The following is a 13,339-nucleotide window of genomic DNA, read 5'->3' on the forward strand; positions in this document are numbered from 1 at the left end:
CGCTGGGTGATCAGCACGACCCACTTACTCCAGGTAGCATCGGTAGCATGATGCGTAGAGGCGACTCTCTCTTTGAACATCCAACCCAGGACGGGCAATCGTGGTGCTAGGAGGAGCTGTGCTTCAGTGCCGACCACTTCTGAAGCAACTCGAACACCTTCATATGCTGCCAGAATCTCTTTCTCAGTGGGAGTATAGCAGGCCTCGGATCCTTTGTATCCCCGGCTCCAAAACCCCAGGGGTCGACCTCGAGTCTCCCCTGGTGCTTTCTGCCAGAGACTCCAGGTTGGGCCATTCTCCCCAGCTGCGGTGTAGAGCACATTTTTAACATCTTGCCCTGACCGGACTGGACCAAGGGCTACGGCATGAACTATCTACCGTTTAATCTGTTCAAATGCCTGTCGTTGCTCAGGGCCCCATTCAAAATCATTCTTCTTCCGGGTCACGTGGAACAGAGGACTTACAATCTGGCTGTAATTTGGGATGTGCATCCTCGAAAAACCCACAACACCTAAGAAGGCCTGTGCTTCCTTTTTGCTGGTTGGTGGAGACATAGCTGCTATTTTGTTGATGACGTCCATTGGGATTTGACGGCGCCCATCCTGCCATTTTATCCCCAAAAACTGGATCTCTTGCGCAGGTCCCTTGACTTTACTTCGCTTAATGGCAAAACCGGCTTTCAGAAGGATCTGAACTATTTTCTCCCCTTTCTCAAAAACTTCCTCCGCTGTGTCACCCCATACAATGATGTCATCGATGTATTGCAGATGTTCTGGAGCTTCACCCTTTTCCAGTGCAGTCTGGATTAGTCCATGGCAAATGGTGGGACTGTGCTTCCACCCCTGGGGCAGTTGATTCCAGGTGTACTGGATGCCCCTCCAGGTGAAAGCAAACTGTGGCCCGCACTCTGCTGCCAAAGGGATGGAGAAGAATGCATTAGCGATGTCAGTTGTAGCGTACCACTTGGCTGCCTTTGACTCCAGCTGATATTGAAGTTCTAGCATGTCTGGCACGGCAGCACTCAGCGGTGGTGTGACTTCATTCAGGCCACGGTAGTCTATTGTCGGTCTCCACTCTCCAGTAGATTTTCTCACTGGCCATAGGGGACTATTAAAGGGTGAGCGAGTTTTGCTGATCACTGCTTGACTCTCCAGCTGGCAGATCAGCTGATGAATGGGGAGAAGGGAGTCTCGGCTGGTACGATACTGTCGCCGGTGCACCGTTGTGGTCGCGATTGGCACCTGTTGTTCTTCAACCCTCAGCAACCCCACAACAGAAGGATCCTCCGAGAGACCAGGCAAAATGGACAGCTGTTTAATTTCTTCCGTCTCCAGAGCAGCTATGCCAAAAGCCCACCGATAGCCCTTTGGGTCCTTGAAATACTCTCTCAAGATAGTCTATCCCAAGGATGCAGGGAGCCTCAAGGCCAGTTACAATGGGGTGCTTCTGCCACTCCTGCCCAGTGAGGCTCACTTCAGCCTCCAGTACACTCAGTGCCCCCTGTCACTCCAGAAGTGCAAATGGACTCTGACCTTTTGAACTCTGATGGCATTAAAGTACACTGTGCACCAGTGTCCACTAGAGCTTTATACTCTTGTGGATCTGACGTGCCAGGCCACCGAATCCACACCGTCCAATAAACGCGGTTGTCCCTTTCCTCCACCTGGCTGGAGGCAGGGCCCCTCTAATCCTGGTCAGAGAATGTGCTGCTCACCTGCTGTAAAAATGACTTGGAGGTCCCCTCCAGAGAATCGGAATCAAAATCAAACTGTCTGCCTGGTCTGGAGAGCTGGCTGCTGGAAACTGGAGCGGCATTTTTCCTAACAGAATCCCCTTTGGTGATTGTTTTACCTCGCAACTCACGCACTCGTGCCTCTAGACTTGAGGCGGGTTTTCCATCGCACTTCCTCATGTCCTCTCCGTGGTCACGCAGGTAGAACCACAGGGTGCCCCGTGGTGTGTAGCCTCTGTATTCCCTCTCCTGAGCAGAGAAACGCTTGCCCCTAATAGCTGAGACACTGGCCCATACAGGTGGGGAGTAGGACCTACTCTCTTTCATTTGCCGCACCTCCCGGGCCAGTTTCTCCACAGGTGAGACAAGGGAGGAAGAGAGACTTTGCTCATATTGCCGGAGTCGGGCAGCCACCTCATCCACTGTTGGTGCCTCTTTACCTTTCCAGTTTACAACTGCCAGTGAGTTAGCATGTGAGGAGGGTGCGCTCCGCACAAACTTCCTCCACGTGGATTGTGAGCACTGGAGTTCATCTGGGTCTGTGGGTACCTGCTTATCGTCTGTGTCACAGTAAACCAGCTCCCGCACAGCTAATTCCCTCAAGTACTGAATACCCCTTTCCATATTGGTCCACTTGCCAGGATAGCATACAAAATCGTCACTGAAGGGGTGCCTCTCCCTCACGCCTGACAGAAGTCTCCTCCAGAGGCTGAGGACTTGTTCCTTTTTCCCAATGGCCTTGTCAATGCCCCCATCCCTGGCCAGGGATCCCAGCTGCTTGGCTTCCTTGCCCTCTAACTCCAAGCTGCTGGCCCCGTTATCCCAGCACCGCAGCAGCCAGGTGGCAATGTGCTCGCCTGGGTGGTGGCTGAAATCTTTCTGCATGTCTCGCAGCTCACCCAGGGACAGGGACCGGGTGATGATCTCTGTCTCTATCTCCCGCGCTGACCCTGGCTCATTGTCATCCCTCCCGGAGCGATCTGCTCTCTTTGCGTCTTTCTTTAGTTTTACGGGGGCGACTGCTACCGGCACAGGTTGGTCATTGGGCTCAGCCGCGATGCCTGCGGCTGGAGCTGGGGCTGGAGCAGCTGTCGTGCCCGCCGGGGAAACCGAGGCAGGCCCTGCAGCTGTGGCAGCGGCGGTGCTGGTCGGGGGGGCTGTGACTGCCTTCTGGGCTGGAGGGGCTGCAGGGCCGGCTGGGGGGGCAGCGCCAGTGCCTGCCACTTCGTTTCCCCCCCCTTCCCCTTTAGGGCACTGAATCAGGTTGAACAGGGCTCGGTAGGCGTGGGCCAGACCCCAACACGTTGCTGTGATTTGTGTCTCTGGAGTTCCCAGGGTGGCAGCACGCTTTTTTGCAGATATTTTACTAGTTTGTCTGGATTCTGCACTTGTTCAGGGGTGAGTTTCAAAGGGGTGCCCACTGCCCTAGGTACTTGCTCATGCTGTCCCACGCACCCAGCCACTCACAGCTATCCAGCCCCAGGGCAGGTCTCTGCATGATGTTCTTAACTGCTTGTTTAACCCTAAACAAAATCTGCAACCCATTCAGGAGGCAGAACAATAGAAACCCACTGTCCTGAGCATCCCATGGGTACTCAAATTCTCAAAAGCCATTAGGACCAGCCTGAAGGAGAGAGGGGGGGTGAAACAGTAGGGGAAGGTATCCCCTTCAGTTTTCCCCACAGATTGGGTTTGATTATTAACAAATTCTAAGACATAGGATCCGAGGTACGGAAATGACTGCAGTGCTGCAAGCAAATACAAGCCTAATTTCATGCACAGTGATGTTATCATGGCATAAGTCGATATCGTACTATAGAGCAAAATCATCATCCTGATCCTTTTCCGAGTGATGATGAACAGCATGACAGTGAACGCATACACCAAGTACGTATTCAAAAACCACAGCCATCTGATCAAAGTCAGCAACATTTTTTACTGGCAACTATTTAACTAACACAATAAGTGCTTATAACAAAATTTAACAAAATCTAAGAAAGCTGTTTTAACACACACTGCTCAGCCCTGCCGTTATCCCCGCCCCATGCTTGGGCGCCAAATTTCATGTTCTGGATTGGTCGTGGCCAGCAACAAAAGCGCCATGCGGCCGCCCCTCCCCCTGCCGGGGTGCGGAGGAGAATGTAAAGAAACAGGCAGAAACTGGTGGGTCAGGATAAGGGCAGTTTAACAGAACATCAAACAAAGGGAACAGGAACAACAACGATACAGATAAGGGGAAAACACAACACAAGCCGCATGACCCACAGAGCCGCTCTCCCGCACCGCCGCCACTGTGCGCTCCCAAGCCATGAGTGAGTTCCTGCTGCCCCGCTTCCCCCCACCGGAACCCAGTATGATGGCACATGGTATGGAATACCCGGCTCTGTTTGGCCAGGTTGGGTCAGCCCGCCCAGCTGTGCCCCTTCCTGGATTCTGGTGAAAATTAACCCTGTCCTGGCCGAACCCAGGACAAGAATGAATGGGTGAAATAAGAGGAATTCAGGAACTGGAGGAGCTTATGTTCTGTGTAACATTTTTTCACCTTATAAGATGAGAGAGACCTAATCTTTCTGCAGGACATTCGTAAGATTGTTCGTCAGCATGCAAACAAAGTCTTTCTAGGAGCTTCCATTCCCCCATTCTCAGGTTCATGCAATACAACTGGTCTACCATTATCATAATTTACCTTGCTTTCATTTTTTTCTACCATATCATCAGCTTTTTGCATTTGTCTCAATACATTGTGCTTCCATTTCCCTTTTCAGTACGGTTCTTCCTCATACACCCCTCATTCCCTTCCATTCTCTAAATCAGAGTTCTTTAGGGAACTCTGAAAAGAATTGGTAACACTTTCCTTTTAGACACTGAACGCCTTTATCCATTCAAGTCAATACAGCATGCAAACGCTTTTATGCCTTGCTCTGAAGAGGGGAGAAATGAGGTATTTGTGATCGTTGCTCAGTTAATTTTTCAACCAGGCAATGAATCAAAAGGGCCCTTAATGAAGTCAAGGACAAGTTCCAATGTGGTTTTTTTTCTGGTTGATTTTGTGTTTGCATTGGTTTGGGTTTTTTTTTTCTGAACTTTCTTAAGTCCACTTTGATTTAGAGTTTAATGAATTCTGAGCCCATAAGGAAAAGGAGGACACTATGGAGAGTCATAAAAAGAGGTAACATGTTTTGTTTACTTTCCAGAGTTAAAAATTCTCCTCTCAAGCAGTCTCCAGGCTACCAAATTGAGCTAGTTATCCAGTTAGTGTGGGTGAGTGGAGAACCTCCTCAACAGATAACCAGCTTAGCAGTCAACTCAGCGTATGGCCTGTAAGTGTATTCTACACATTTTTTCTGTTATTCTCTTAAAGTGGTTTAAAATTATCTATTAAAAATTCAGTTTGTGTGTGTTCACATAAGCTGCACAGCAACACGAGAGGCAGTCAGTCTCCTGTGCTGCTGATAACATCAGAAACAAGGCTCTGTCAGACAGGTTGGCAAGTACAATGACGGTGCTCACTCTACTCAGTCATGGGTTTTTACAAGAGAACAATTAAACAATACTGCATTATAAAATAGTAATTTATCAATGTCTAATTTAGGATAATGCGTAAAAATTATCAAGTCTTAAAATGCTGAACAGCAACAAACACCAATGTGAAACTTTACCAATATTTGATTAGCACTCTCTTTGCTTCCACTTCTCCTTTTCCAGAGTAGTTTTTGGAAACTGTAATGGTATTGCCATGGTTGATTACCTTCAGAAGACAGTGCTCTTGAATCTAGGCACTATTGAACTGTATGGCTCCAATGATCCTTATCGCAGGGAGCCACGATCTCCCCGAAAAACTCGGCAACCATCTGGAGGTGAGTAACCAGGAACTTGTTTTAAGTTCAGAAGAAAGGCATGGTTGGTTATCTGGGCTATTGGTATATATTCTTTGAATACAGGCATACTTTCTGCATTGTGGTTTCATGCTTTCTTCTTTATCTGTCCCTAATGTCACTATTGCAGGCTTGTTTCCTTCAAAACTGTTGCTCAGTGGAATCTACTGATGCTTGATATCATCACTCATTTTTCCATGTAATGTATGTTTAAGAAGAAACAGATGGGGAAAATGTTATCTGTGTGAATAGGCATCGGTATAAATGTACAATGGATTTATGCAGTTTATAAGGTTTTAATTTAATAACACAGTATGAAGAAGTAGAATTATCCTGATATTTCTGATAAACCTAGTACCTATCACATGCTTATATAAACCCATTAATGTTTGCAGGCAGCCCATGTTTCTGCTGGGATCTTTGGCCTCCTATTTTAAACTTTAACTAGAAATATCCATGATAACATCAGCTAAAGCATGTTATCTATACTGTTATGTTATGCTTGAGAAGAAGCCTTTGATTTAAATGAACCAAATAAACTTGCAAATACAAACTGATAAAACCTTTTTTAAGAAAGGTCTTCGAAAAAGATACTGAAGAGAGGCATTTCTTTGCAGCTGAGGAGGAAAGTGAGTTTTTAGTCAAAATGCCTGAGCTTTTTACTGCCGAAAGGTAAAAGAATATTTTTTAATGATTTTCTCCTCCTTGCTATGTAGTGGTTACTTTTAAGTTGATTTGGAAAACTGCTAAAGATGAAAGAACGTCACTGCTGCCCAAATGATTACTTTTCGATAGGAAATAATTTGTTCAAAAAAACTTCTTCGTGCTCTAGTGTTTGTTGCTTTATTTTAAGAGATCCAGAATAAAGTCCAGGTAAGTTCTTGAGGTCACATTCAAATTGAAATGGATGCTCTAAGATGTATTTTTAGTAAATCATTAGTTTGAGAAAGATCCAGTTAGTACCAGTCAGCTTGTTTTGACTGAGGAAACTGGTCTAAAAATCATGAATGTAGAGCAAAACGTGTACAGTTGGTATCCTGTCAGATAAAATATTTCCTCCTAATAATTATAAACTCCAATAAAATTACTTAAGAGAAAGAGATAACTGCTGGTTGACTGTGTTAATTCCTCTTGGTTTCAAAGGGCTTAAATTCTGCTCTGTGCATTTAGATTATAAACTGCCTTTTGGAATGTTAAACATTACTTGCTTTGTTTTCTTGGCCTTTGTTATTTTAATGTATTGGATCTGCGTAACTGAGTTACAACTGTGTCTCAAAGGTATTCATAAATGAAGTCCTTTTTGCTCATGAATAGAACAGTTACATGAAATCATATTTTTTCATCTTGCATTTTAATACTAACGATCTGCATGGCAAGAGCATTTTATAAACCTAGTGATACAAGTTGTTCTGCTGGCTTTTCTGTCTCAAATGTACTGTTAGTGTCTCCGTCTTTCCTTTTCTCATTGCTTCATAAAGGTATGCTGACTGTGGCTTCTTGCATGTGCGGCCTTTCTAACTTATATTCAGAGTCTGTGAAAAAGCTTCGCACCTCTTATATAAGTAAGTCATCTCATGGCAAAAAAATTTTTGAACATCTGAATTTGATTTTTTTTAACTTTCTCATTCACCATAAATTTTTTTGTTAGGCCATTTTAAGTAATTGTTTTACAAACTGATTTTAATCCATCACACATTTATTGTATTTCTTGTTCATGGTATCTTTAAAAGAAACTTGAAGGAAAAAAAGCAGCCATAGTAGTCTGTCTTTTGTGGTTTTAAATAAATGTCAAAATCAAAAGGAGATCCTGTCTCAGAAGCTACCGATGTCTACAGACCCAAAAATCTTACTCACCAAACTGAGTGTTGTTTTGAGATCTGAGGCTAGAAGCTTCTCTTGCTTGGTCCCCTTTCCGGCAGAAGAAGCTTCAGGACTCTAGTGTTACATTATTATTAATAATATTTAACATTGTAAGAGACAGTAATTGGTTACAAATGAAAATTTACTTCTACAGATCTGTTGTCATAGGGATTAAGAGTGGAGGTGTTTGTGTATTGCACAGCCTTGTGGGGTTTCCAAGCAGTTTTGAGGTTTGGGTGCCTATGTGAGGGAGGTAGATCATGAGAATCATGATTTCCCTGAGGGCTTCTCTGACTTATCCCATCATTCACAGCACCCAAGAATGTGGTGAACATAAAGCTGATTTTCAAAAGCATAATCACAGAATCACAGAATCACAGAATAGTAGGGGTTGGAAGGGACCTCTGTGGGTCATCTAGTCCAACCCCCCCGCCGAAGCAGGGTCACCTACAGCAGGCTGCACAGGACCTTGTCCAGGCGGGTCTTGAATATCTCCAGAGAAGGAGACTCCACAACCTCCCTGGGCAGCCTGTTCCAGTGCTCCGTCACCCTCAGAGAGAAGAAGTTCCTCCTCATGTTCAGACGGAACTTCCTGTGCCTCAGTTTGTGCCCATTACCCCTTGTCCTGTCACTGGGCACCACTGAAAAGAGCTTGGCCCCATCCTCCTGACACCCACCCTTCAGATATTTGTAGGCATTTATAAGGTCCCCTCGCAGCCTTCTCTTCTTCAGGCTGAACAAGCCCAGTTCCCTCAACCTCTCCTCGTAGTGGAGATGCTCCAGTCCCCTCACCATCCTTGTAGCCCTCCGCTGGACTCTCTCCAGTAGCTCTTCATCCTTCTTGAACTGGGGAGCCCAGAACTGGACACAGTACTCCAGATGAGGCCTCACCAGGGCAGTGTAGAGGGGAAGGAGAACCTCCCTTGTCCTGCTGGCCACACTCTTCTTGATGCAGCCACACTCTTCTTGATGCAATAATAATGTTGTTCCTTTCCCTAGGATGCCAGTTTCTCCAGCCCTTAGGCAGAAGTAGGTAATGTCACCCCATTTTTTAATGGAGGAGAGCAGAATAAAACTAAACTAAGGGAAGAAAGACCTGGAGTTGGGGGGGGGGGGGTGGAACAACAACCCAAAAAAACCCAACAATAAACAAATAGACTTGAGATTGTGATCCAAGTCTGTTAGTTCTGCTACTTTTTTTTTTCCCCAACAAGACAAAAGAAATACGTTTCAGAGAGGGTAGGCTCAATAGCCAAGTACTGCTTTCTGTATAGTCTTCCATCCTCTGCTGCCAAGGAAGAAAGGGAGCTAGGCAGAAAAGAAATGCCTCCACCTTAAGATAATACAGAACTGAAAACCAGCATCTGCTAGTGATTTATTGTTGTGAAGGGAAACAAGATATGGGCAGAAGTCCCAAAATCTGTTTCTGAAGCAAACAATAGTAAAGCTGAATTTACCTGGATTATTTAATTTAGGAATAGGTTAAAACAGGTTTTGTCTGAAAGAGTTTATTTCTTAACCATATAGTTAATGTCTTTCCCTCCACCATCCTGTGAATATTCTGGTTAGTTGGAGCTACAGTCTTTTTAAAAACTGAAATTAATTAATTTCTCTAGAGTTATTTAATATTTCTCATTAATAGTAGTTCTTCCAATATTTGTGTTGCCCAGACTTCACTATCTTACATAATAAAGCATTATTGCTGTGTAATTTTAATTAATTGTGGGAAAACATCATTCTCTGTTATTTAACTATTTCCATAGGTTTTGCCCAAAAAAGGCAGCAAGAATTGGTCTTTCCTCATTAAGAACCCTGCTATTCTATATGTTCCAGCATAAAATGTCTCTTTAAAAGATTATCAGTATCTGCTTACATAATTATAATTCAGTAAATGACATGTCCTGAGACAACCAACTGAAAAATTAAAATGACTTTTTAAAAAAAGTTCATATAGTAAGAGTTACGTATCTTCTAAGATATGAATGGAAATGTGAGATTTTCCCTTCACTTGTGTTGCAAGAATATGATGTATGTTTCTGTCATCTTATTTTTTCTACTCAGAAAAGAAATTCAGATTCCCGTCTTAAAGCAGCATCTATTTAGAGAAAAGGCTCTCTACACTAGCTAGACTGTAAACTGTCATTTCAGGCTAGCTCAACAGATACAAGCTCCCAGTTGGGATCGTGTTTTGGAATTTATCAGTGATTCATACCAGGTATATTACTCACATGTTTTGGGTGGTAATTTATAGTTTGTGAAGCATGCAGTATACATGTTTTGTGAAGGCCTGCTAGACAGTGTCATCAGGTGCTTGTCAAGGATAAAAACAAAGTCAGCCTTTGCCTTCAGATCACAGTGGGGGGGGGGGGGGGAGTGCGGGTGGAACCAACTTTGGCCATGCGCCAAAAGACATAAAATGGGTAAGTAAAAGCTTTATAGTGTGATGAAAACTCTGTACACAGTGGAGGCTTACACTGCTTGGAGACCTTTGCTTGATATACTGTTTGCTAAATAGGACAGGAGCCATTAAGAAAGTCAATATTGGTACCAAATTATCAAACAACTTGTAATTTTATGACTAAACACCAGAATTTATGGACAGCTGTTATTTTTCCTTGCTTAGTTACATAATTAAGTTCACATAGGACACCAGTCTTAACTGTTTTGCATCTTACAAATGGTGGGAGTTAGAAGGCTTTTACGTGACTTCTCAACTAGTACAATGTCATACAACTTTTTGTACATTAGTATTTCTTAGGTCTGCTAGAGCAGTTTAGGATTCTGACAAAATAGAAGCAGATCTTGCATGCATGTGACTTTTTATTTTTATTGTATACCAAAAAGCCTTTTTTGAATGTAATTTACAAGGGATTCGGAAGTGGGGTTGAGTCAAACCTGAAGAAAATATGTGCCTAAAACCCTTCAAGGGTTGCTTGTTCTAATTGTTTTCCAAGTCCCCTTTCTCCTTGAACTGGATGTGGACATGAACTATTTGAATTGAAACCAGACCAACTTCAGCTGTGGCTAAGCCAAGTCCAGAACTGAATCAGAAAGTTTGATTGTTGGGTTTGGGGATTGTTGGACTCTGTTTTTAAGGTTAATTATTTTCAATTATAACTTTTATCTCTTCATATCAAGCTAGTTCCACTTGTAATTTTTGACTAGGCTGATTTCCAGTCAAGTTACTGCCTATTCAGAGATATATTTGCGAAAAGCTTATGTGAAAAACTGACAAATGTCTTGTGAATCTTACTTTATACATTAGTTCAAATTAACTGTAATTCTAGGGAGTTTTTAATGCAGCATGGTAATCTGTCTTTAATGACATTATTTGATTTTTTTTTAATGCATTTGGGGTGGGGGGGTCAAATTTTTGCTATTAGAGTTCAGAGATAAGCTAAAACCTCATGAGAAGGTCACTTTTTCACGTATTCGTGTTCCAGCAGGTTGTAGTCTTTGCAGGAAACTCTTGGATCAATTTGCTTGTGTAATCCATAGCAATTTACACATATCCTGTAAGCCTGAAACCAGGGAATTTTTCCAGGAGAGCAGACTTACTGCCAGTGCGCATGCTGCTTCTATCAGGGTACCTGGGGTATCAAGATGAACAGCAGTAACAATGGTTACACCAGTTTCTTCTTCTCATTGGTCATGGACAGACCCTCATAGTTCACAGACTTAGATCGTTGTTGTTATTCTTTGCTTAGTTTAATTACCAATACATCATAAGTAAAATTACTATTTATTCCCATCCCTGCTTCTCTCTGTTAAATAATAGCAGTGATGGCTGTGCTTAGATTTCCAAGGTTTATGTGCCATAATGATTGTCATAATGCACATTTACTCTTTAGTGGGATCAATCTTACCTAATACACAAAAATAGTGCATGGATTTATGATGAGAGAATGTTTTGGGGGTGTTCTGTTGGATCAATTGATCAGAGTTATTCATTAAGATGTTTATTTAATCAAATAGTAGCCCCAAGACTTCTTACAAAGAAATCAAGCATGCGGGTGTGTGACTTCGTTCTTGGCTAAAGACTATTCCTGTCAATGAAGGAATCTTCATAGGTAAACTAGTGTGAGAAGTTAAACTCTTCATAGGAAGATAAAGAATTAAAATTATGGGAAAGAGGAAATTAAGTTCCTGAACTGCATGTTTGGATTTGTTCAGTTTGGCTTCCGAAGAAGCAAGATCTAGAAACATAACTATTTCTAAAAGCATCGTACAGGTTTGTCCACTTAGAACGGCTACTATCTAAAACTTGTGTTGCTTGTTGGGAGAGCAGCACCTGGATTTTTGAAAAAGTCTTTTTACACAACCCTGTCTAGTACAAAACATTTAGACTCCCACACGTTTGAAACTCTGGTGCTTTCAGAGATCAAATCGTACTTTGTTACAGAATATATACGATGATTATCCCATAGTGCTTACTGATTTACTGGTAGAAAAAAGCAATTTATTAATCTGTCTGCTGTCTAGTAGAAAGGTATAGCTTCCTTCTGGCATTTTACCATACATTTGAGAACTGAAATCAGTTCTTGGACTGTTGTTAAGTGTAGGCATAACCAAGTCTGAATGTCATTTGACAATTTCTCATCAATCCTAGTCATTGAGTTTTGAGGTTCAAGCTGTGCATGTTCTTAGTAATCTTAAAAAAGACTATTTTGTATAAATGAAACTCTGTGTGAATGCAACATGCTTTTAATGTGTTCCACATTGATATGATATTTCAGGGAAACATTTTTCCTTTAAATGGTTAACTTCTGTTTTAGTATTTGGACACTAAAGTTTTGATAGAAGAGTAGTGCTGTCCCATTTTTATTTTGTCATCTGTTAACAGATCATGTACAGGTGAACTAGTGAATGTGTAGTATACAGCTCTACAGACAGGCTTTGCATGTGCAAGCCCTTGTTGCCTTAGCCATTGCCCTTACACCTTTCAAGCTTTTTGGCTATTTGAAATATTTGTGTGCATGCAAAAAAACTTTCATTTTAACAAGTATTTCTTAACTGTTACTGTTCAGTATTATATGCTGCTTTGCATTAGTATTACATCATGAAATTTCTGAAGGAAAACTTTACTATGTAAACCTAAAAATGCATTACTAGCCTTAAAATATCAATAAAATTCAATTTTCTTAATCATGGGCAGCCTTGACAGCAATTTCTCGTCAAACAAGAAAACAGAAAACTTCCTTGTCTGCTTCTAGTTAGTGCTATGGAATAATATTTAGGACTCTTCTGAGGCAACTTCCATCTTTAGCATCTAAGTGTGAACTGTGCTTTATTTCTTTCACTGGAATGGAAAGAATGAGCTTTTAAATATTAACATATTGCAGTTATTCAAATGATCAGATTTAATGATGTAAGAATTTAGTGGAATTCCTCTGTACAAAGAAGAACGCTTTCATAAGCACCCTAGAACCTAAATTCTGTAAGTGACATAAGGAGTTTTGCTGGAAAACAAACTTGGCAATGCAACAACAAATAAAAAGCGTATCACTGCAACAGTAAGAAGGTAATTTGAACAAAGGCACTGTAATTTCACATGTCATATGCACATGTGGTTGTAATCTTCAAGATCGTCTTTCATCTGACTTACTTTTGCAATTATATCTTTAACATCACTCATTTTTTCAAAACAAATTATATTTGTACCTAATGTATATTTATAACATGTAAACAACTGTTCTGATAAGTCTGTCTTGCTGAAAATGTGGTGGGTTTCACTGAAATTTTGTGAGGTATATTTTGTAAAAAAAAAAAAACTTTAGTAGGAAGAAGTAAATGACACTTCAGTTACTGTGGGCTATGTCCAAATTAATTTTAAAAAGTCATCTATAACGATTGCTATCACAATTGGCTGGTT

General features: G+C 42.1%; 1 protein-coding gene across 7 annotated transcripts in view; it reads left to right on the forward strand.

The window, feature by feature from the left end:
* The window catches only part of STXBP5 (syntaxin binding protein 5), a 119,530-nt gene that overhangs the window by 76,880 nt on the left and 29,311 nt on the right, over positions 1–13,339 (forward strand). For all 7 annotated transcript variants that reach the window (XM_075413748.1, XM_075413742.1, XM_075413744.1 and 4 more), the window contains exons 17-18: positions 4,927–5,052; positions 5,438–5,589. In XM_075413748.1, the coding sequence (XP_075269863.1) occupies positions 4,927–5,052; positions 5,438–5,589 (278 nt within the window). The remainder of the gene's footprint in view (positions 1–4,926; positions 5,053–5,437; positions 5,590–13,339) is intronic.

Source organism: Opisthocomus hoazin, chromosome 2, assembly GCF_030867145.1.
Source record: "Opisthocomus hoazin isolate bOpiHoa1 chromosome 2, bOpiHoa1.hap1, whole genome shotgun sequence".
Lineage (NCBI taxonomy): Eukaryota > Metazoa > Chordata > Aves > Opisthocomiformes > Opisthocomidae > Opisthocomus > Opisthocomus hoazin.